At 37.1% G+C, this 24662-nt stretch overlaps 1 protein-coding gene across 1 annotated transcript; it reads right to left on the bottom strand.

The window, feature by feature from the left end:
• Positions 1 to 20743: 20743 nt before the first annotated feature.
• Positions 20744 to 24662, bottom strand: LOC142623520 (transcription factor bHLH121-like). Its single transcript, XM_075796961.1, has 5 exons — positions 24314 to 24662; positions 24071 to 24192; positions 22004 to 22131; positions 21455 to 21922; positions 20744 to 21380 (listed from the first exon to the last, which is right to left on the bottom strand). Exons 1-5 carry the CDS (start codon positions 24388 to 24390, stop codon positions 21228 to 21230), a joined length of 948 nt encoding a protein of 315 aa, XP_075653076.1. The 5' UTR covers positions 24391 to 24662; the 3' UTR covers positions 20744 to 21227.

The following is a 24662-nucleotide window of genomic DNA, read 5'->3' as shown; positions in this document are numbered from 1 at the left end:
AATCATCGAGAGAACTCCCAATCGGATGGGTGGGTGATCGGCTAAGAAATCTGCCAATACTTGTCCTTTGATAGCTTTTTGCGGAACATATGCAAGGTCGTATTGTTGCAGCAAGACTGCCCATTGAGCTATGCGACCCGAAACCACCGGCCTGGAGAGGACATATTTAATCGGGTCCACCTTTGCTATCAAACGGACCGTATGTGCTTGCATGTAGTGTTCCAGTTTGTCTACGGCAAAGAAAAGAGCGAGGCATATCTTTTCAATAGGAGAATAATTTAATTCAGCTCCATTGAGAGTCCGACTTAAATAATAAAGGGCTCTTTCTTTCCCTTCTTTATTTTCTTGTGCCATAAGAGCACCTAGAGACCTTTCTTGTGCCGCGATGTACAACACCGGAGGCTTTCCGGGATAGGAGCACCTAAAGCTGGAGGATTAAGCAAGTATCTTTTGATGCGCGCAAAAGCATTCTGCAAGCCTCATCCCATTGAAAGTGTGCATCCTTCTTCATTAATCTATTGAATTGTTGACATCGTACTGCAAAGTTTGAAATGAATCTTAGTATGTAAGCTAGTTTTCCTTGCAAGCCTCTAATTTCTCTAAGGTTCTTAGGCTCTGGCATTTTCTGGATAGCTTCAATTTTGGACTGGTCAACTTCAATACCGCGGTGCCTCACAATGAAACCAAGAAATTTCCCGGATGTTACACCGAAAGCGCATTTGCGAGGGTTCATTTTAAGCTGATACTTTCTTAAGCGGTTGAACACGGATCGCAAATCTACCAGATGGTCTTCCCTCCTTTTTGATTTAACCACCAGATCATCGACATAACACTCCACGTACTTATGAAGTACATTATCAAAGATCTTTTGCATGGCTCGTTGATAAGTAGCACCAGCGTTCTTTAATCCAAAAGGCATCTCTTTGTAACTGTAAATACCTTTAGGGGTACGAAAAGCTGTGAACTCTTCATCCTTAGGATTCATTCGAATTTGGTTGTAACCAGAAGAGCCATCCATGAAAGATAAGGCTTCATGACCAGTAGTAGCGTCAACCATGATCTCAGTGATAGGCAACGGAAAATCATCCTTGGGACATGCATTGTTCAGATCACGGAAGTCAACGCACACCCGGATTTGTCCATTCTTCTTTTTGACAGGGACGATATTAGCGATCCACTCCGGATACTGTACTTCACGGATGAAGCCTGCCTCAATTAGCTTATTGACCTCAGTTTCTATTTGAGGGATAAGCTCAGGCCGAAAGCGTCTTTGAGCTTGTTTTACTGGGTGCACGCCCTTCTTTACTGCCAAATGGTGTAAAGCAATACTTGGATTGAGCCCAGGCATTTCTTTGTAAGTCCAAGCAAACACATCTTTATATTCTACCAGGAGCTGGAGGTATCCTTCTTCTTCTGCAGGAGTGAGAAGGGCACTGATGAAAGTTGGTCGAGGTTCTTCAGTAGTTCCTAAATTGACCTCTTTAAGTTCATCAACTATAGCCTGTACTCCATCTTCCAAGGCTAGGGGAGCTTCATCGACCTCATTCTTTGCGGCTTGATCATCTGACAGTGTATCTTCTTCTACTGTAATGTGAAACGAGGATGATACTTCTTCATTTTGCTCATTGTGGACGAGTGACTGACTTGTGTGTACAATCGTTCGCCTTTTGACTTTGAGAGCTCCTTCAGTGCTGATATCCAAGATAAAGTTACGCTTCATGCGTGAAGGAATACTACTACATATCTCCTCATTAGCTTTCTCCTCCTTTTGGTCCTCAGAGTTTATTAAACTTTCAGAGCAAGTATCAATGGGCCTTTTTGTTGCCCCCAATCGATTAAAGACTGATCCACACGCAAAAGTGTCCCGACTTTGCGTTAAACAAGCCGTATTCAACTTTGTCGAACAACGTAACTCGTGACGATGAAGCCTTAATGCGATCGAATGCGAGATGCATGATGAAGAGTGATCTTTTCTCTGATTCGGACTTTCATCAACCTCTGCTGTTATGTATTGGGAACTTGAAGCATTGTTTCTTTTATTGATCCATATTTGAGCTGGTGGTTCTGGAGTATAACCTATTCCGGTCTTTGGGATAGGAATTTCATGCCCTTCAAGTCGCATTTTTCCTTGCGTTTTACTAAGGCCGTGCATCTTTTCTCCAGTGGCTTCTGGAATTAGTTTCCCTAGGCCGCTTTGTTTTGAGAAATCATAGCCTGCTTTGGCTAATAGCCTATATGCCTTTGGGTCAAACCATTCTTTCGTCCGCTCACTTGGTAGAATACCATGCTCTGTCAAACTTTGTGAAGACTTCACGAATCCATTTAGTGGCCTTGAGGGCAAAGGATTTGTGGATGAGGTTAAAGGCATTACATGATTTTCTTTCAACATGGCTACATCCTTCATCGTGAGCTTTGTAGAAGGTCTTCGCATATCCATTGTAGATTGAAGGCATTCCGTGAATGGTGATTGTCCGTTTTTGCGGTGTGACAATGGTACATAACGGAGGAATGGAGGGTTATTGGAAGTTGCAGAACTTTCACCTGCTCTCTCTGAATTGCTAGTAGACTCACTAGACTGGTTATTCCCATATCTTGGATCTTCCTTTGGGGAAGGAATATCCTTTCTAGTGATGAATTTAACATGCTTCTTTTCACCCTGCTTGCTTTTCGTGAACAGGACTTCAACTGGGAGAACTTCACTAGGGATATCATCTTCTACATAAAACTTCGCATCAGCAAAGTGAGCTTCAGTTTCAGAAAAAGGCTTCAAGTCGGCATCTACTTTCTTTATTCCACCTTGAAGATACTTGAAACATTGATGCAAAGTTGACGGCACTATTCCGTTCCCATGGATCCATGGACGTCCTAACAACATGTTGTAGGTTGTCTTGGCATCAATGACATGGAACAAAATATTACTTGTCAATTCTCCAATAATTAACTCCAAGTGTATCATGCCGATGGCGCGTTGTCCTCCTTGGTTAAAACCTTGTATGACCAAGCGACTGTGTGATAATTCCTCCATAGCAAGGCCAAGTCGTCTCATTGTCATTTTCGGCAGTATATTAATAGCTGAGCCTCCATCAATGAGAATGCAATCAATTTTTTGTTCACGAACATAACCAGAGACATAAAGTGGACGATTGTGAGGCTTAGGGCCTAACAATAGATCTTCGTCAGTGAAAGTCAAGTCTGGGGAGCACGCGAAACATTCCTGTGTTTGTTGAAGTGTATTGGTACAAGGAGTGTAAATCTTTGGCTCTTCAAGAGCTTGGATGATTTCTTCTTTCGGTGAGGTGGAGGATTGCGAGGGTTCCACTTTATCAACCTGAGATTTGAGTTGTTCTAAAGATGATGAAGTCTCATTTGAACTACCATGGTCAACACCTTTTTGTTTTTCATCAACTTCACAACAAGAGACCGTGTGAACAGCCTCCGCTGACTTGTTTTGAAAGAATTTTATGGGGAAAAATTCTTCCAATGTGACAAGACTTCGAAATTTTTGGGTTTGTGCCGAATCATCGCACATTTCCGTTCTTAGTCTTTCTTTCCTTTTATCATTCTTTCTTCTTGACTGCGGCTGAATTTGGTTTTGTGCTCTTCTGGACTCTTGGGTGATCAAATGAAGAGGGAATACTCGTCTTTTCTTCCATCTCTTACGAGTAACCAACGTCCAACCCTCTTCCTCATCCATTGTTGACTTTTTATCATCATTTGAATTATAATCAGATGCTTTTTGTGAGAGTTGAACTTGAACAGGTTCCAAAGAACCAAATCGGATGAACGTGGTATTCACCCTCTGCTTAGTAGTTGGAGACATGCAACTAGGCGACTCGCAAGCAAATGTTACAAGGTTTGACTGAGCAACATCACCAACATCTAAGTCGATTTTCCTTTCCTTGGCTAGCTTCATGATGAGTTCTTTAAGAACAAAGCATTTTTGGATCGGATGACTTATGATGCGATGATACTTACAATAGTTCGGGTCATCAACCTTTCCTGCTTCTTCCGGTCGTTTGCATTCTGGCAATTCAATTAATTTCAAGTTGAGCAGTTGTTCTAGCATTTCGGGTATATCAGCGTCAAGGAAAGGATACACCTTTTGTTCCCATTCCTTGAGTGATGAGCGACGCGTCTCACGTCGTTGACCTCCCTCGGGCCTCTTCTAGTTAGCCTTTACATTTCCTGTTGAAATTTTGGTAGGGCGGGGTTGACATTCATAGAGTGTTTGACATTACTTTTTGTATTCCTGTCATTTCTCCTTATTTCTCGCCTTTCTTTCTTTTCTTCAGGTACGGGAGGTTTCACATTTTCATGGCAAGAGATACTCAATTCCATGTCGTGCGCACGAGTTGCCAATTCTTCGAATGTTCGGGGTTTTACCCCTTGTAGGATGTACGAAGTCCCCAATGCATGCCTTGGATGCACATTTCTACGACGGATATTTCGGACGGTCTATCCTTACAATCTAAACTCAAAGAACGCCACCGGCGATGTAGTCGACAACGGGTTCGTCTTTCCATGCTTAGTATTGGTAAGCTCCATCATGCTTACCGTGCGGCGCGTCTTTGTAAAACCGGTTAAGGAACTCCCTTTCCAACTGATCCCAACTATCAATTGACTCGGGTTCCAAATCTGTATACCAATCAAAGGCATTCCCTTTCGGAGAACGAACAAATTGCTTTACAAAGAGGCCTCCTCGAGTCCCTGCGTTCTCACAGGTTTCTACAAAGTGCGCAACGTGTTGCTTAGGGTTTCCCTTGCCATCGAATTGCAAGAACTTGGGGGGTTGATACCCATTTGGCATTCTCATATCGTCAATGCGCTTCGTATAAGGTTTTGAATATATGAGAGAATGTGTAGAAGAACCTCCATATTGTGCTCGTATGGTGTTCGTTATCATGTCCTGCCGGTTGTTGGACAGATATTGAGGCCATTGAGGTGGAATGTCCTTGTTGAGAAGTGCCTTCACCTCCTTTTCCCTTATCACCCTTAGCGTTTTCTCCCTTCAATGTAAAGCCAGGAGGGTGCTCAAGGTCTGGATTTGATTCACCCGAATCTTGGACTTCCAGTTTGTTCATCAGGGTTGCAATTTGGACGTCCTTATCTTCAAGTGCTTTTGTGAGAAGGGTGACCCTTTGTTCCATTTCAGCCATTTTTTCTTCCACAGTAGAGGTGTTGGTCATCATTACTGGCATGACCTCTAGATATGATGGAGAAAACGATGAGACAGGATGAGTCAAAGGCATTTTGTTTCTTAGGTTTCTCATCACGGGTGAAGAGTTGATAGAAAAGGTCTTTGTTGAGGATGATTCATCATTGATCTCAAGATCCGTCGAGACAGATGAATTCTTAGCGGTGGCTTTCGTTTTTGCAAGAAAGTCTAGAGAGATGATATTATGAAGCTTGTTTTCTTTGGTTGATTGGGGTTGCGGTTGATCAAGAGCTTTGGATCGACTACGAGTGATTGGGCCGACATAATCATCCGCAACGGAAGCATCCATCACCGATTTTTGAGCATTCTTGTTAGAAGCCATCGAAGCTAGTAGCAGATCGAATTTCTTTTCTTTTGAAGGAGAATGAGATGAGAGGCAGAGATGTCCCACTGGGCGTGCCAGAATTTGTAAACGACTAAATTTTTTAGTTCGAAATAAATCAAACAAGTAAAATAGTTTCACAAATACAAATTTGTATTGATAAATGTGTGGTACAATTCTCTGTAATTACAAAGGAGTGATCCTCTGATTCGATCTCCTTGAAAGATTTATTGATTGGAATTGTGGTAATGTGATTTTGATTTGAACATAAGATATTCTTCAATTTGGCTGAGGAATGGATCGAAGATCTTTGAAACGGAATTACAATGAATCTCTGGCTATGAGCTTGTTAGAAATTATTTGTTCTTCGTGTTCTTCGTGTTCTTCGTGTGTTCTTCGTGTGTTCTTCGTGTTCTTCGTGTGTTCTTCGTGTTTGAAGGTTTGTGGTGGAAGTTCTTCGGTGCTTTAGAGGCTTGATTCCGTAGAGCTTCATTGATTTATGGTCTGTTGAGGTTTTTGGAGGCTTTTGAGCTTGATTCCAGTGAACTTTGAGATCTGGACGAGTAGTTTGTATGATTTTGCTTCGAATGTTGTTTGTATTCGAGGTTGAAGTTCTTGAATTTCTTGGAGGCTTTGAGGTTTGATCCTGGCAGAGCTTCTGGGTTTCTGAACTCAAGATATCTTCTTCCTTCTCTCTGTTCTCTCTGTTGTCTCCCCTTCAATGTCTTGGGGAGGCTTCTATTTATAGGAGTTTAGGGGTAGGTGAGCGACACGTGGCGGAGTCTGATTGGTGACACTTGTCACAGCTTGATTGGTCCGCTTATGTCATCGCTTACACGTGCTGAGTGCTTGTGTCACTGCTTACACGTGCGAGGCTGCCTGTGTCATCGCTTACACCTGCTGATGCAGTTTCATGCCTTCATTTCAATGACACTTGGTGAATTTCTACTGGTTTCTAAATAGTGATGGCAAAACCTAGCAGCAGTACGTGGCGCTTTGTAATTGGTTGTATTTTGTGGACTTTGGTAGTATGATGTGTCAGCTTGTGATAGGTCGGGAATTTTCCCTTTCTACACTTATAACTAAAAACATTTTTAAAAAAATGATTTCAAATGTGTTCCCTTACACACAGTGTGCAACACTATAATTATCAATACTATTATGTAATCATCACTACTTTTATGTAAAGGTATTCTGGTGGTCTTTGGATGGTAGCTCACAACGTCTCTCTTTCTCTCATGTTTACTTTCTCTTTATTAATTTTAGACTCTAAAAATTTGTGTCTTGCACTTTTTACTAGTTTTACAACCTGAACTTGTGAGAACTCCACTTTGTTAGGACATATTTTATGTAATTGGCTAATCTTTTGACAAAATGCATTTTACTTGCAATTGGGTAGATCTAGGTTGAGTTTAGTACTTTAAAAAACATGTTTTTCAAGCCAAGTATTAAAGCCATGAAGATTGGACCAAGAAACAAGTGAAGAAAAGCTGTTCATTAAATCTCAACAGATACCTCGACAGAAAATATATCGAGACTTAATGAAGGAAGCTCGACAGAAGCTGAATCTATCGAGACTTATGAAATCAGAAATTCCAGATCTGATTTTCAGCCCATGCTTGTATATTTGTGTAGGGTTTCTTTTCTCACAACCCTAGACATATATAAGGCTTATTTTAAAGGCCGTCACATATGCATTGAGTGAATATACAAGGAGAACACATGCAGAAAGTGACCTAGTGCCTTATTCTCTCCGCAAGAAGTTACTGCGTCTTTTGCACCTTAGGGTTTTGTAACCAAGTACTTCTTGATCTTCATTGTTGATGAAGTGAAAAACTTTGCAGCCAACATCATCTTCTTCAAGTTGTTGGAGTTAGTCACGTACTAGGATTCATGCAAAAGGGTGGCGTTCATATATTAAAGAGTTCAGAAGTTCTAAAGCGGTAGAAGGTTTCTGCTGTAAGTTCATTTACAGGGATTGTAGAGTTTAGGGATAAAGGTTTTGTACTAGATCTAAAACTTCTCTTTATTATAGCGGATTACTTTTTGGAAAGGTTTCCCCCCAAGTTTTTTACTGTGAAACTAGTTTGTTTCATTGGTTTTCTTAGATCATCATATCTTGTCTTATTTACTATTCCGCTGTGCATGATTTTGACATGATATTGACGTTTTTTTGTTTGTTTTAACAAGGTTTATTCATAATAAATCAAATTAACAACTTGAGTTTAAAACTTGTTAATTCTATCAACTAGGGTCTAAATTTTCCAACACACTTAAAGAAATGTCATGGAGTTTTGGGGTGTATAGCAACGTGAAACAAACATTTACAAGGGTCTTGGTCTCATTGGCTTCTTTATAAGATAAGCCTAACGAAATCATGAGTTTGCGTGTATGCATCTTAATATAAAGTGATCTTTTAGAGATGATAGAGGGAAGATCCAGATACAATTATACTTTATAGAATCATAACTCATAAGTCTTCATTGTGTCATCGTGTCATTTTTACTTTTGGTGTAAATGCACTTTTAGTCCCTACATTTTGAGAATTTTTCTATTTTGGTCCCTACATTTTATTTTTACCACTTTTAGTCCCTAAACCAATTAACGCGTGACATTTAAGTCCTTACCGTCACCCAACTAACAGAAAATGTTGATGTGGCTAACGGCACAATAAAATAATAATTAAAAATTTTATTTTGACATTAAAAAATTGCTACATCAGCGTTTAAATTAATTTTAATTAAATAAAAAAATTAAAAACAAAAAATTGAACATGAACATCAACAACAACAAACCCAGAATCAAAAACATGAACATCAAACCCAGAATCAAGAACATGAACAACAACAACAACAAAATAGATTAGACCGAACCACACCCAACCCAACAACAACAAACCACACCCAAACTAACAACAACAAACCCACACCGATTAGACCAACAACAACAACAACAACAACAACAAACCCTGCAATCCCAACCAACGAACCCAGTCGAACCCAGCACCCACCAACAAGCTCCCTTCCACCGAGACGGAATCGGACCGAGATTCCTATCAGAAAAGCTACGTTGCTCTCTCTCTCTCTCTCTCTCTCTCTCTCTCTCTCTCTCTCTCTCTCTCTCTCTCTCTTCGCTTTGCTTTGCTTTCTCTGATCCCAAACATAATGGTGCACCAGGGCGAATTGTCCGACCCGTGAGTTAACTCGTTATCTTCTCAATTCGTTACTAGCTCTTTTTGAACCCATAAATTTCAAAACTAAAAATTCAAAGCAAACAAAGACCATTAGAGCAAGATCCCTTCAAACCCAACCGATCCTTGCAACTTCCCAATACAAACAAACCCATATGAAACTGAGAACCCAAACCCATATAAAACTAAAACCATAACCGAAGATCTGAGATTTTGAACTTGAGAATCCGAGTCTTCAAGTGGAGGTGTCGAAGTCTTCGATTTCGGCGTGGTTGCCCGCCTTCACTGGTCCATAAAGCTCCATTGTTGAAGTGAGCCCAAGTTTGAGATTTGATCTAGACGAAGTCCCATTCTTAAGCACTCATTCAGTTAAGGAAAAGAGAAAGATCAAAGACCCATAAATCCATAAACCCGAACCAACCACCAAAAAACAAACCCAGAAAACTAAAATTCCATAAATGAAAATCGGCTTCTGTGGGAGAGAGAGAGAGAGAGAGAGAGAGAGAGAGAGAGAGAGAGAGAGAGAGAGAGAGAGAGAGAGAACATATGAATGTTCTTTGGGAAGAACTTATTCTTCCAAAAAATCTAATTAAAAACCTGCATGTGGCATCCAACCCATCTATTAATGCTTGGAAATTGGGAATTGGGAGATATAAAAACGCATGGCAGCCATGTGTTTAAATTTTTTTATTTATTTTGGGTGTGTTAATATTGATTAATATTGTGGTTGTAAATCGATTTGGTATTTTGTTCATATTTGGGTATTTTCAGTTTGTTAACATTTGGGTATGTGATAGGTTAACTAATGATATTGAATTGGGTTTGTGTTCTTGATCAAGTTAAATTCAGATCTTAATTCTTGTTACTTTTAATTTCTAATTCTGTTTTTTATTTTGTTAACTTGAGAAATTATTATTTTAACTCATATTTTTCTTTTGTTAAAATTGAGAAATTAATTTTTTTTAATTTTAATCTAACGTGGCATGGGTGATGAGTGCCAAGTGGATTTTTAATAATATTTTAATTCCTCTGTTAGCCACGTCAGCATTTTCTGTTAGTTGGGTGACAGTAAGGACTTAAATGTCACGTGTTAATTGGTTTAGGGACTAAAAGTGGTAAAAATAAAATGTAGGGACCAAAATAGAAAAAGCTCCAAAATGTAGGGACTAAAAGTGCATTTACGCCTTTACTTTTTGCACACCTTGGTGATATATGATTGTCCTAATGATGTGGATGTCAATGCAATTAGGGTGGGAATCGACAACATGGACAAAGAGAGAAAATAATATAACATATGGAATGAATGAGGAATTCCACTATTTTAAGACTCCTTTGTGCCTCTTTGGAAGACATTTCTTTTCTCTAAAAGATATACATTATCTAAGAAACATAACTTTTCAATATATAACTAATTTTAACATTAAATTTATTTTCTTATGCAGATTGGTGAAGTAACATCATCCACCAGATAGAGGATTATTGTATAAGTGAGGGTGCACCATCTTATGGTGTGATCTACCATCACTATTATACACTAACAATATGTCCATCTATAGTTTAGTAGTACATCTTGCACTCAAGAGGATATTGTTAACTCCCTTAGCATCAGGAGTGGAATATTAGATTAACAAAGTTTTATCACTGATATCTCTTAGTCTAACATGAGGATTAAGGGTAGTACTTACCAATCTATAATAAATGCGATAAATAATAGCAAGAGGCTTATTGCCTTCATCCCTATCACAACTAGATGTCAAAATATTTAAAGTTAAAGTTTTAACAATATTAGGATCATCCAAAGCAAGAGTAAGATCAGGATAGTAGTTAAAATAAATAAGACCATCAAACAAAGATGAGGTAATCATGCCAGGAATACTAGTATGAAAATCTTTAAATCTAGCATCTCTTAAGCATATAATCACAGAAGCATTAACACGTTTTTGGGTAAGGGGTTTAGCAGCAACTTGAACTAATCCAATATGCAAATAACTAAATTTTTTAGCAAGAAAATCATTAATACTTCTTCTATTAAACAAACCACATTTTTCATGAGTTCTTGAAATAGAATATGTTTGCTCAACAGTACGAACACTAAACTGAGAATTGAAGGTAGATTGGACCCAACAGTCTTATAGATGGATTTAGTATCAACTTTAGGAATACACCATTTCCTAAAATCAGTGAAACTAGTTTCTTCAACAAAGTAATCTTGTTCATTTATAATATCAAGAGGGGCACTATATCTGGAGCTAATAGAGGAATTGGATCTAAATAATCTATCCATACTATCCTAGGTTCAACACTTACTTGTTATGTTTATTCTTACAATCATTGCATTTCGTAACACATACCCTAATCAACCCTCTGATAAGTTAAATTTTGACCACATCCAACAATATCTTGATGGAACTGTTAAAATAAGTTTTGATGATAACAAACCTCTTATAATTAAAGAAGGAAGACATTCTTTTGTTGGATCTACTGTTTCTGAAGAAATTTCAAAAAGAGATCAAGATCTCAATGATTTCTTAAAAAAAAAATTGAAAAACCTAATTTAAAGCTGAAAGGAATTGCAAGTGACAACTCCCAAGTAAGCGCTGCTTATTATTACACAAAAACAACGAATCCTTTTAAACATGGCAAGCGTGTCATTGAAGAAGAAGAAGAGACTGGATGTGGGTCTCCAACTGCTTTTGATTTTCAAGCTCCACTGCCCCCGATTTTCAAACCCCTATTATTCATAGCCAACTAAGAGTTTTAAACAAAGCCTTTATTATTGATATGGTAGCTTTATTTGATGAATTTAAATCTACCAAAAAAGAAAAAAAGAAAAAAGGAAATCCTATCATGCTACTTTTGATCAGAAAGAAAAATATCATGCTAAAAGAAAATGGAAGAAAAAATGCATGAATTGTAAAAACATATTTTGTTTTTTTATTTCATTGAAAACTATTATGTTTCAAAAAAAATTTCAAAAACAGTTTAAATATGGTAAAAAAAAACCAAGTTTTGTTTATATATATATACGTGGGGAGTAAAGGGACCTGAGCAAGTACTTGGGCCTTGGGCTTCATTGACGGGTTCCGGACCGTTTTTTTTACTAAAGGCCTTTAAAGATTGTAGGTCGGCCCATAGGGCGAAGGTCCGAGGATTCATCCGAGGAATGATCTCCCCTCGGAAAGACCCGTGATGACCCTGGGATTCGTCATGAAGATTATAGGCAGTATTCTGGACAAACCGTTGGTTAAGAGAGGGATCTAAATACCTTTTAGAGGCCATGAAGTGAGAAAAATATCTCAGAAAAAGGCTGCTACCTCCACATTAAAGACCCTGCACCTATCTCCCTGGCCGCATTAATGGGGAAGTGACCCCTGAACAGTAGAAGGGGCCTTCTGGCCATTGTTTAAGGACTTCAGGAAGGTGGTGGAAAGTAGGGGAGAGGATCTAAGGGTAAGATTTGTGTGACACGTGGATAAAGAGGGAAGAAGAAGAAGTATTTAAGGAGGGAGGTAGCTAGACAAAAGGTGGTGGATAGAACTAGACAAGAACTAAGAACTGTAATCTTTGAAAGAAAAAGAGAAATAATACATAGATCGTCCTCGGCTTACGTCCGAGGAGGTTCATTTGCCCTACTTGTCTATTGTTTGCAAATACTGTAACATTCTAGCCTGTTCATCAAGCTTCGAACACCACCAAACTAGATTGCGAACCCACACTCTACAAATTTCATTGTTTAAGGCTCATTGGGCCTGAGCTCACTTGTGTTTTTGGGTCCAGGCGCAATTGTGCACTTACAATATATATATATTCCTAAAGGACACAACTTTTCATGTATACTAATTCGAGGTTGTTACATTTTCCAAAATTCTTAGGAGAGTGATAGAATGTAGCATGAAAAAAAATTATTTCACTCAAAAACACATAAATCTCATCACTCACTTTGGAATTTTGGTAATTGGAAAACGCAACAACATTGAATTTGTATATATGTAAAGTTTTGTCCTTTAGGACAAAAATAAAATAGAAGAGCTTGTAATCACTAGTTATATATAGAAAAACTACATATGAAATATAAGAAGGAACATATTATGTAAAAATTGTGGATTAAGAATATGAATAGTACATGTATTGAAAGAGACAAACATAAATAGGATCTTTGTTCTACAAAACTAATTTTTAACAACCACCACATAAATTACCAGTCCAAAGTAATACTTTTAGTAATAGAGTCAAGTAATAGTATCCCTCACTCGCTGATGCAGGTCGAGACCCACTAGATAGGCTAAATCAAAGATTTAACCTAATGATAGGATGAATAATTCTGGGATGCCACTAAACCAGAGGTAGTGGATGTCACTCTACACTACTAATCGCAGATGTCACTCAACACGACCAAGTCACACACTTGATTGTTAGGAGGAACACTCAACTCCAAAGCAAGGAAACTTGCAAATAATTTTCGGAATAGAAACTTTCTTCTTTTCTTCTTCAGATTTCTCATTGATATTTATGGATGAATACATTGTATGTGAAATAAATGCTTACAGTAAATGCTTGATAACTTCCAATACAAATAACAACTAGGAATGGCAACATGTTGTGTTCGGGGCGGGTTTTTGTATGCCCAAACCCGACCCGCGAGTCTGCCCCCGTGACCCAAACCAGGCCCGTTTAATAAAAGGGTTATTTTTTTCACCCCAAACCCTCCCCATCGGGTCCTGTAGGCCTTGTCCCGTCATGCCCATCCCAAAATCATTAACACAAATTACAAACGCACAAATCTTAGATTTATCATTTTCCGACCCAAAATCACATACACAAACACAAATCCTAATACAAAGCACAAATACAAATTTCAGATTTATAATTTTCCCTTTCAAAATCACAAACCAAACAAAAATTTCAAATTTATGATTTTCCCTTTCAAAATCACAAACACAAATCCTAACATAAACACAATCGTAGAGATCATAAACACAAACACAAACTCACATGATTGAGATGAACTGAACCTAAAAAAAAGAAGAAAAAAAAAAGGAGAAAGAGGTGGAGCGAGGCCGTGAGAGGGAAGCTAAGCGAGGCCGTGAGGGGGGTGGCTGAGTGAGGCTATTAAAGGGTGGCTGACTGGCAAGGAATCGGTGCAAGAAGGGTGAGGGGGATGAGAGGGCTCAGGGCTATGCGAGATCGGTGAGAACGAAACAGAGAACGATGAGAGAGTCAGAGAACTGGGCTTGACTGCTCGTGGTCGTGTGAGTGAGAGAGATGAGAGATGAAGAGCAGCGTGTGAGTGAGAGAGCTGAGAGATGAAAAGGGAGAGGCGGAGTGTGAGACTAGGTGTTACAGAATTTAGAATATGTTTATATCTAGGGTAAGGGGTTTTGAAATTTTTTTTTAGTATTATATATGTATACGAGTCAAGTCCGGGCCGGGTTTGCATAATACCCAAACCCGACCTGGACCTGTTTCGAGTTTTTTTTTTTTTATTAAAACCAAAACTAGCCCCATTAGGGTCGGGTCAGGCCTATTTTGCCATCCATAATAACAACTCTTTGACTCTACATCACCCTATGATCAGATTTATTAGGTTAGAACAACTACCAACAAGACTCAAGATTAACTTTGACTGAATAATAAAGATAAATAAAAAAGAAATGGCCTAATAAATAAATGACACATGTCGTCTATGTGGCTGCCACATAAGTTACCACTATGCTTCTGCATCACCCGCACTCATCAAATTTAGCCTTTATGCAATCCAACAAATTTGTTAATAAGTCAACCTAAAAAAGATAGAGAAGAATAAAAAAAAACTTTACAGCTATTTTAATGCAATAAAATAATGGGTCTTATTTTCATTATTTCATGTCAAAGATGCTTTTCGTGAGGATATAAATGAATATTGTAGGAAGATGGTGTGTAAAAGCCCAAATAATAGATTTGCAAGGCCCAAATAATATTGGGCCATGGGCAAGAATAGGCTTAATACATAATCCCCAGATGAAAGCCTCTACAAAAGGCATATATCTTGGACCACGGATTACAAAGGTGCATCATTATGAGTCCCACGTTAAATCACCCATGGTAATATACCTCTACTTAGTTAACAACATCAACTTAAGTTTCGAGCCTCAGAAAAATGATCTCGGAACAAATGGGATTATTTGAGGACACTTTCTAAAATTTCTAGATAAATCTACAATAATCCGTCTAACAAACTTGCATTTAATGCTGGATAGCTAATCAAGATAAGACAAAAAGCCTCGAAAGTCTCTATTCATCATAACGATGAAGAAAGAAGAGTCCAACAGGGCAAAAGGCTGTCCAGTTGAACAAGAACAACACATACTAGAGCTCATGCTAGAGAAGAAAAAGGAGCAAATACAATAAAAAATAAGGATGATGAAGGAGATGAAGGTGAAGTATAAAGGGAAAGAAGCTTATAGAAAGAAGGGGATTTTTTTCAAATTCTGAGAGAAAAAAGAAAAGAGAGATACATGGTGAGAAATGTATTGAGAAAAATTTGATGAATAAAGCTTTGATCCTATAGTATATTCAGAAAATTGTTTAGTTCCAACTCAAATCTCCCATTGTGGATTATTACAGACCCATAATATAAATTAATTGTGATCATTAGCCCAAGTTAACCAACGTTTAATATCGCATGACCACAAATATGATTATAATTGTTAGGGCACGTTTTGCTCCAAAAGACCAAAAGAAAGGTCAATGGCCCAAAGAGCCAAAATCAATGAATTTGTAGAAAGTGGGCTTGAAACTAAACTTTCAATGAGTTAGGTGTATAATGATCACAGTAGGTTAGTTGCTATTGGAAAGCATGAAACAAACAGTTTTGAGCAAGGAAAATTCTTCTCAGCAAAGTCCGAGGAAGGTTGTTCTTATATATTTCTCTTAGACTTAACTAAAATTACAGTTCTTCAGTGTACAGCCATTTTCCCTTAGATTTTCTAATCCCCCATTTGTAATGGAGTTTTTCTTCTTTATATTCCCCTTCTTCACTCCATTTTAGCCCTCCACGTGTAGATCAAATTTCTGACTTTGATACTTATCCCATCCGCACCTTCCTGAAGTTTTTGTGGGTAGTTGTAAGGCTGAATGTTACTGTTCAGGTATCACCTTCACATTAATGCGGTTAGGGAGTTAGTTGCAGAGCGTTCAATGCGATAGTAGCAGCTTTTTTCTCAGATATTTCTTAGCCCTCTTTTGTCTTATCCCTACCTTATATTTATCCTTGCCAGTATGATCGTCTGGTGCCTTATTCTTGATGAAAGGTCAGACTTATGACCTCTATTTTGTTTAGCCGAGGAGGTACTTCTCCTCATACAATATTTTCAGTTCCTCAAGACCGAACTCCCTCCACGGACCACTATCCTTAGGTCTCTGTCACTATAACCTGTCCTCAGACTACTTAATATCCTCAGACACGGCCCATGGCCCAATACCCATATTTGGGCCCCTTATCCTTACAATAATTTTATCAATATTTATCACGGATATGATGGAAAATCTTAATTGAAATAGAAAAACATTAAGACCAAATTTAGTATTAATATGATAATATCAAACTTGTGGAAACAATGACAGTAACTAATCTATACACACAGAAAAATAATTATCACATTTATAAGAAAAAAATATTAATTAATAATTAAATTTAGCCAAAAGAAAATTATAATTTTTCGCAATCTAACTCAAAATAGCTCAACATTACAAAGGAACAAAGCTAAATTTGTGTAACGGGAGAAAGAGCTAACTTTAACTAAGTGTGGCTTAAATTTGACCACATATACCAAATTTTGGGAAACATGTAGAAGATAACTGCAAAGTAAAAATCACCACATATAATCCTGTCAATATCAAGCATATCAAATTGTCAATATCAAGCAAGTACAAGTAAAAATTTAAAAAAAAAAAAAAAAAAAAGTATAAGAAGATTAACAAACACCACATGATGGGCAAGAGAGTAGATGTAGGAATCAAATGTAACCAAAAAAAAAAAAAGTCACATCCTTTACTTCAAGAAAATATATACTTCAAATGAAATACATACCTCAATAGAAATAAGATATAATTTGCCTTTAAGCACCAAGTTTCATAAATATCAAATTTTAGCAACCGGGCTTGTAGTCGTGGATCTTTGGATGCCGTCTGTGTGAATGATAACAATGGGAAAATGTTTAACAAAATGTTGTTTTTTGGAGTCCATTTGATTTTGTCATGAAAATTTGCTTTGGTTTTTCAAATTGAATGCGAAACTAGAAACTAAAAATGATAAGGATAGTAACTGGTTTTTTTTTTCTTTTTTTCTTTGAATCAGTCTGTGAAGTGAGGAAAGTCTAGTGACTGGTGGGAATCGAGATAACAGTGGGTATTTGGGAGTAGTAATTTTACGTTTTTATCCCTATTCCTATTGCAATTTTAACACTTTCAAATGAGGGCAATTTTGTACAGTTGGAATTTAAAACCCAAACAGAAGAATCCCACGAAATTGTTCTATTTTTTACATTTGAATAAATGATATACATATAGGTTTTTTTTTTTTTTAGTTAAACCTATTGTATGGATTGAGATAAGAATGAGTTGTTTTCTTTTTTCCTTTTAAGTGTGGATGGGTGAGGATTTCAATATTTTCTTTTTTATAATTAAACCTATATACTATTGTGATAATTGTATGAATTGGAATAAGAATGAGTATTTAAAAAAATAATTAAAAAAAGAAAAATAAAAGAGAAGTGGACGGTAGGGATTTATATTTTTTTTTTAGTTAAAACTAATTAATTGTGGTGATAATTGTATGAATTGGGATAAATATGAATAGTTTTGTTTTTTTAAAAGAAGTAAAAAAGAGTTAAACGATTGAAATATTTGAATCCGAATAGATAACAAATATAAATAAAAAGGAGATATTTGAATTCATATATGTAACCGTTTTTATTTTAGTTCAAAGGAAGAATATTATTGAAGTGTATGCAGGTAGTGGGTTTTCGGTGGAGTTTTTGTTGTTGGCATAAAAAATTTCGGTAAGTTTGAAGAATGCTTAATGATGATACCTATACAGGAGAATCTTTTTATTAGAAATATAGATAATTCACGTTCAAAACTTAAAAAAAAATTTATTTATTTATTTTATCTATATACTATTATTTAAAGGGCTTCCTCTGTTTCCCCTTTCAAAAAAAAAAAAAAAAAGGGCTTCCTCTGTTTGGATTCTTAATTTTTTAGTTCAAAAATGCCCCTATACCCCTATGTTTAAGTAGAGACAAAGCTGCAAGACAATTCGGTAAAAATACAACTCTAACTCCCACTAAAACATTGCATAAAAATAGGACTACTCTCCAATTAATTTTTAAATTGATTTATTCACTCATAAATTAGATTTTCAAAATAAAAATTATATATATAAAATAAATAAATAAAACACAGTTTTTTTTTCTATAAAATACGACCACTAAAAAAAACTTCATCTCTTGTTATTTTTCAAATTATTTTATCCACTTATAAATTAGATTTTCAAAATAAAAATTATATATATATAAATTTAAAAAAAAAGTTTTTTTTTCTACAAAATAAAAAAAAAAGTTCATAAATCAGTTTTTATAAGGCTTGTTTTTATAAATCAGTTATTTCATTCAAGAACCAAACATAACAAAGTTCATACAAGGCCTGTTAGCAAAACAGAGCCAACCACCTCACAGCCACTAGCTTACAAGTTTACAACAAACCAAGCTAGGAACAAACAAATAACCACTACAATTAAGGAACTACACAACAGTGTATATCACCCATTAGCCCAAGCAGGGGGCTGAGCAAGTCTGGAATCTTGCAACTAGTTTGCTTGAAGACTTTAAGGAAGCTGCAAAGTTTAGTTGGTTGGGGTCTTCGTTATGTGAGATTAGTTGGAAAAAGCCCCCAGCTGGGATGTTCAAAATCAATTCTGATGGGGCCACTGCAGATGACGGGAGGCGGTCGAGTATAGGGGTGATTATAAGGGATTGTAGGGAAGTAACTGTTGCTGCACTATGCCGTGTTCTCCCAGGGAACTTTACTGTGGAAGAGACTGAAGCTCTAGCTATTAAGGCGGGGATTCTTCTTGCAAAGGAGCTGGACCTTCAATAGATAATTATTGAATCAGATTCACTATCAGTGGTTAATAGCATTCGGTCCAAGGATTCCAATGGGGGTTTCGGCCACATTGTCAATGGTATTTTGAGCTCCCTTGATAAGTTTAGCAGTTGGCAGATCCGGCACCTGAAAAGGGACTTCAACAAGGTTGCACATGAGCTGGCCAGGTTTACTAGAAGTGATAATGTTAATCAGGTGTGGAGGGGCGTGTCTCCCACTGTCGTGAGAAATTTGATACATTTAGACTGCTTGTAGCTGGGTTGCTTTCTGTGCATTGTTGTAGTTCAGTTTCTGGTTTTAATGGAATTTCTCTTTTCAAAAAAAAAAAGAAAGGCCCAGTTAGTACATAGGTGATAGGACTCCTTGGACAATTAATGAACCAGATACTGCAGCATGCCCCAGCCTTCCTTTTATATCCCGACTAATTCTCTTGATAATTTGCTCTTCTATTAAGCATTCACCACCATAGCTCCTATTTTTCCTTTGCACAGAGTTGCTCGAAATCCCCTACCTTTTATATTTGTGGTACCCCATTTAACAATGTATTCCAAACACACGGACATTTGCTACCAAACATAATCTCATGACATGCCTCCAGATTCTTCTAGTAAGGGGACATTCGAAGAACAAATGTTCTCTGCTTTCCACACAGGCTTTTCTTGATCCCCAAGTGTTATGAGACTGAGTTTACTCTAAATTCTAACTAACTCTTCTGATCTTGCAGGGTTCCATTGCCAATTTTCCACTCTCCATTCTGTAAAACACTGGCATCAAATGTGCTTGCTGCATCACACACAAGTCTGTATCCATAAGTCTGAAGTAGCACAATCAGGATGCCGATTGTCCTGCCAAATGAAAATTTGGCGCCCATCTCCAACTTCAAATTTTAGAAGCTGCCTAGCCTTCTCCCACAACTTAAGAAGTGTCCTCCATCCTCAAGTGCTATCTTGTGGAATTTTCAGACCAAAACTTGAAAACTATATAAAGGGTTTGTATTTTTCTCAATATTTTTTTAAGCCTGACTAGCTATGGGCCTTAAATGTATACCCTTCACCGGGTTCATTCTAGTCCATCAATGTTAAGGATCCGTTCGGTTAGAAAAATGAAAAAATAGGAGGATAGAAAATATTTAATTTTCTCTCTTGTGTATTTGGTTGGAGGGGTGGAAAAGTGAGAGGGTGGAAAACACTTTTATTTGGTTAGAAAGAAAAAAAGAAGGATAGAAAATGTAATTTATATAAATTTACTATTATACCCTTATTACATAATATGAAAGAAATAGATTTATTTGTACTCGTTACATAATATAAAATTTATCACATCATATATATAAATTTTTATTATTATTTGTATTATTATAATGTAAAAAATTATAATAATGTACATATAAATTTAATTGGGCAAAAGATTTTGTGACCAACAAAAAAGTAGTTACAAAATCACGTCACGTTGAAAAAAAAAAAAAAAAGCGAAGAGAACGTTGAAAAAACATAGGTGGGAATAAGGCACTTTTGTAAAAGTGCTACTATAGCACTTTTCTCCCTAGATCTTCCTCCCGATTTGGGAGGAAAAAAAATGTCGACCCGGAGAGAAAACTTTCTCCCGAGTTTTCTCTCCTTCCTATTTTTCTTCCCTAACTGAACAGTGAAAACAACATTTTCCACCATAATTTTCTTCTCTTTGTTTTCCATCCTCCTTATTTTCACCCCAAACGAACGAACCCTAAAAGCTACACCCACCAAAAGAAATTGCCAGTAACAACTAACAAGCCTTCACACGATATTAACACTAACTGAGCAGTCAAGACACCGGATGGTGAGCTCAACAGACTTGAAAGATGTACCATAAACCAGAAATGTGACAGGCCAGAACCATAGATAACAAAACCAACGTGCCAATTAGCCATTTACATGTAAACGTGTGAACAGATCAAAGAGTTAGGCACATGGTACATATAATTACAAACTCTAAGCAATAACTAGTCATTACAACTACATTCTCAAGCCTACAAAGTCCAAAAACATGTTCAAGGCATTCTTTGAGTCAGCCCTGAAACAGATTACAGGTTTTTGGGATAGTTCAATTTAATGGCAGCATCCCCCAACCAGAGCCTCCAGGTCCTCCTAGTGCAGGGAGAACCACGCAGCAGGGTCCCAATTACAATTATTCCTAACTAGCCAATAAAAAACACCCTTGTTTTCATACTGGAGATTCAGTTAGATGATATATCAAGGCCTTAAGCCACCTGAAAGTCAGACTGGACATTATTATCAGGGTGTCATGGCGGTCACACCTTACCTTGAGAGGTTACTAGGTTAGAAGTTTGATACAGTCAAGAGATACAGGCAACCAGAATATTATCAGTTTTGGGACTTTGGCATGTCACCCACACTATTAGAGGAGCTCTCTTGATGACCTTGAGATGAAGAATACCTGCTTGAAGAGCTAATTTCAGTAGCACTTCTTTCTTTCCTCTGTGATTGCTTGCCCTTCCTTCCTTCAGAAGACAAATCCTGCATCAACAAACTCAGTCATCTTCAATTTACAAGCATTTCTGCAAGCACTGAATTTAAATCTTTAAATTGACCTGCTGCACTGATGATCCAGGCATCTTCAATTCAAGTTCTGTTGCCACATCATTAGAATCATCACATCTTTCCACATTGCTACCCCTTTGATGATCTGATGACTTGCTTTTGGAATCTTGTTTGCTTGAAATCTGTGAAGTGGATGCATATTGGGCCGACGGCTGCTCCACTGGAGGGTTGGGAGGAGTTGGATAAGGGATGAAAGTTGAACAGGGATTAGCAATGCCACCAGTAGTGTGATTTCCAAAGAAGGGAAATGGCTGCAGAGATGGGTGCATAGGGATTGGGCCTGAAGGGACAGGTACTGGAACTGGGTATGAGTATGGTGGACCCATAACAACAGAAGGATCCATGGCAGCCCATGGGAACATAACCCTGAGTCTTTGCTGATACTGAACATTTAGATTTTCAATATCAGATTTTAATGATGCCTTCTCTTCTCTGAGCTCAGTCTTCTCCTGTGTTAACTGTATGTAGTGAAAACTGATTAATAATACAAGTAAAACAGCGGGCTTCAAAACCTTGAGGTAATATGGAGAGAACATCACCTCACGTGATTCTTCAGTAAGTGCTGCATATTCAACCTTTAGTCTGTTGACTTCACCAGTTAAATCCTTCAGCATTTGGATTGTGTCATTAAGGATGGTTGCTTTGTCATTCTTGGGCCTATCCGGATCTGCATTTTGTTTGTAACATGTAAAAAGTCGTATCCAGTGCACAAAACTCCCACTTTAGCGGGGTCTAGGAGAGGTGATTGGTAGGCAACCTTACTCCCTCCCTTTGTTTTTAGTAACATGTAAATGTCCAAATGTGCAGCAAACTTGTCATCACCACAAGAAGAAGTCCAGTGAATAACTAAGATCACGATCACAATTACTATTAATGTTTTCTTTTCTTTTCTTTTCTTTTTGGGTAAGTAAATTTATGTTTCTTTTCAAACTAGATAATTATTTAAAACAAACATGTTATGACAGCCAAGGTAATACAAAAGCTCTCAGGCTCTCAGAGAAGGTGTACATATGTACACATATCCTGCCTACGGTGAATATTTATTTCACAAACCAACAGAAAGTCTACTGCTCAAAATCAGTAATCACTTGTAAAATTAAATCATTACTAACAGGGAAAAAACAAAACAATGGAATAATTAGTAAATTATTCACTGATTGTGATGCACATGTTCTACAACCATTTTATTAATGGTACAAACTCTGCAACAGGCTAGGACTTTAAAAAGTAGTGTAGTAGTAACATTAAAAGACATTCGCCAATAAAAGAAGTTTTGAAATGAATATACTTGTCACATCATCTGTCAACCTGTACAAGACTTCTAGGTTGAGGATATGAAATAGCTTCCATCTTAATGAAGAAAAATAGGCATAATTTTATTCATAAAATGCTCAAGATTAAGTCGTAAATGCAGGCACAAGGTATTTTGTCTTTATTTTTTTTTTCATTAAACATGCTTGCCATTTTGCAAACTCTCATTTATTGTCAGACGGAGGGAATATTGTTTTGCCATTGCTTCCACAGTATATGTTCTGAAAGGAGAAGAAATAATTTTGTCCATTTGAGTTTTCAAGTGCAATTTACATCCAGTATAGCTGTAGCTTAACTCCTTTTGAATGAGAATTAAATCAATCCTTTATATTGAAAGCAAAGGGAACATTGCCCTCTTTTTTGAGAGAGTAATAAGCTAGTTCATAACCAAATTCCCAAGTCTAGGCAAGCAACTTCAAGAAAAAATTCCACTTGAATTATAGTAGCAGCTTAATATATGCTCAGCCAGGAAAGAGCAAGTCAGCAGTGGTGTTGCTATAAACTCACACAGCAGTCCTGAAAAGTTAAAGCCTTGCAACAGCTTACTTATTTTGTCATGACACAGCCAACACACAAAAATTTCTTACTTCTTCTACATATCTAGTAGTTCTTTTAAAGCTTCAGCTATTTACATCAGCAAAATTAGAATATTCCATTCATTTGGGATTACTAAAGTATCTGAAGTAGGAAAACAAATGAAAAAAAAATTGTCATAAAGATGATACAAACACATGATCCTGACAACAGATATTGGAACTGGCTGGACTGTATCTAGCAAATGGTCATCAAACACAAACAGGCCAAGCATATCTGAGAATGTGCAAACACACACCTGCAACCACTCACTGAAATAACAACTGATTTGTAAGAGACATGTTACATATATTACAAATTTTATTACCATTTAGGTATAAACTTACGTTTCCATTTTTGTTGTTGCCGAGTGTAACAAGTGGGTCAATTACACAATCCGCGCACCCAAATTCATGAGGTGGGCTTATGTGTGACTTAAATATATATATATATATATATATATATGATTTGAATTGGTTTTTTGGCGTATACAGATTCAAACCCAGTTCTCTTAATAGACAAAAAAGACTTTACCTTGAGCTAACTAAATCCCACTCATGTGTGACTTGACAAGACAACTCAGAATCCAAATTAGTTTGATAGTAACTATTTATAGTAAAGTTTGTAGTACCCCCAAGCACTTCTCTATTGTTTTTAACCTTGTAACAAATAATTGGGTGGAAAATGTAGTGAAAAGATAAGGTAAAGTTACTAGAGTGTACCTAATGTGTTCCCAAGCTCGAGAAATTGCTCATTTAATCGATCCCTCCTCAGCTTTTCCCGGTCAGCCTTCTGAACTTTCCTCGCAGCAACTGGATCCTTAATTTCCACATCAACACTTTGTCTGAGAAACACCACCAAACAATGATTTTGTCAAGTAGAAACAAATTCAAAGACAGAATATTAAAAAATTAATAATTAAAAAAAGAAGAAAGAAAAAAAAAAGAAAAGGAAAAACTAAGAACCTGGGATTGGAGGGTGCAGAGGTGGAAGGGGCTAATTCTGCAGTGAAATTATTGTTGTCTGTCTTCCATTGATCCATTGAACTTATTCTTGTCTCTGTCTCTGTAACACATTAACCTTAACTACCAGAGCTTAATCTGGGTCCTAGGGTTTATCCAGCTTTTTCTTGTTGGTTAGTGGTTACTGTGTGTTTCTGTGAGTATCAGAGGGGGGAGAGAGAGAGAGAGAGAGAGAGAGAGAGAGAGAAGAAGAAGAAGAAGAAGAAACTTTGATCTGATGAGGAACTCCAAGTCAGTCAGTCAGAAACATGGCCAACAACAAAGACAAGGTTGGCTTGTGCTTTACACGAGC

This window comes from Castanea sativa, chromosome 2, assembly GCF_040712315.1.
Source record: "Castanea sativa cultivar Marrone di Chiusa Pesio chromosome 2, ASM4071231v1".
Classification (NCBI taxonomy): domain Eukaryota; kingdom Viridiplantae; phylum Streptophyta; class Magnoliopsida; order Fagales; family Fagaceae; genus Castanea; species Castanea sativa.
This window is presented reverse-complemented; position numbering and strand designations above follow the sequence as displayed.

Bases quoted from the DNA above. Each gene is read 5' to 3' on its own strand.
- LOC142623520 (XM_075796961.1), bottom strand. From the start codon at position 24,390: ATGGATCAATGGAAGACAGACAACAATAATTTCACTGCAGAATTAGCC. The intron at 24,193-24,313 runs GTTCTTAGTTTT...GGTGTTTCTCAG, and splicing joins TCTGCACCCTCCAATCCCAG to ACAAAGTGTTGATGTGGAAA. The intron at 22,132-24,070 runs GTACACTCTAGT...AACAAAATGCAG, and splicing joins CGAGCTTGGGAACACATTAG to ATCCGGATAGGCCCAAGAAT.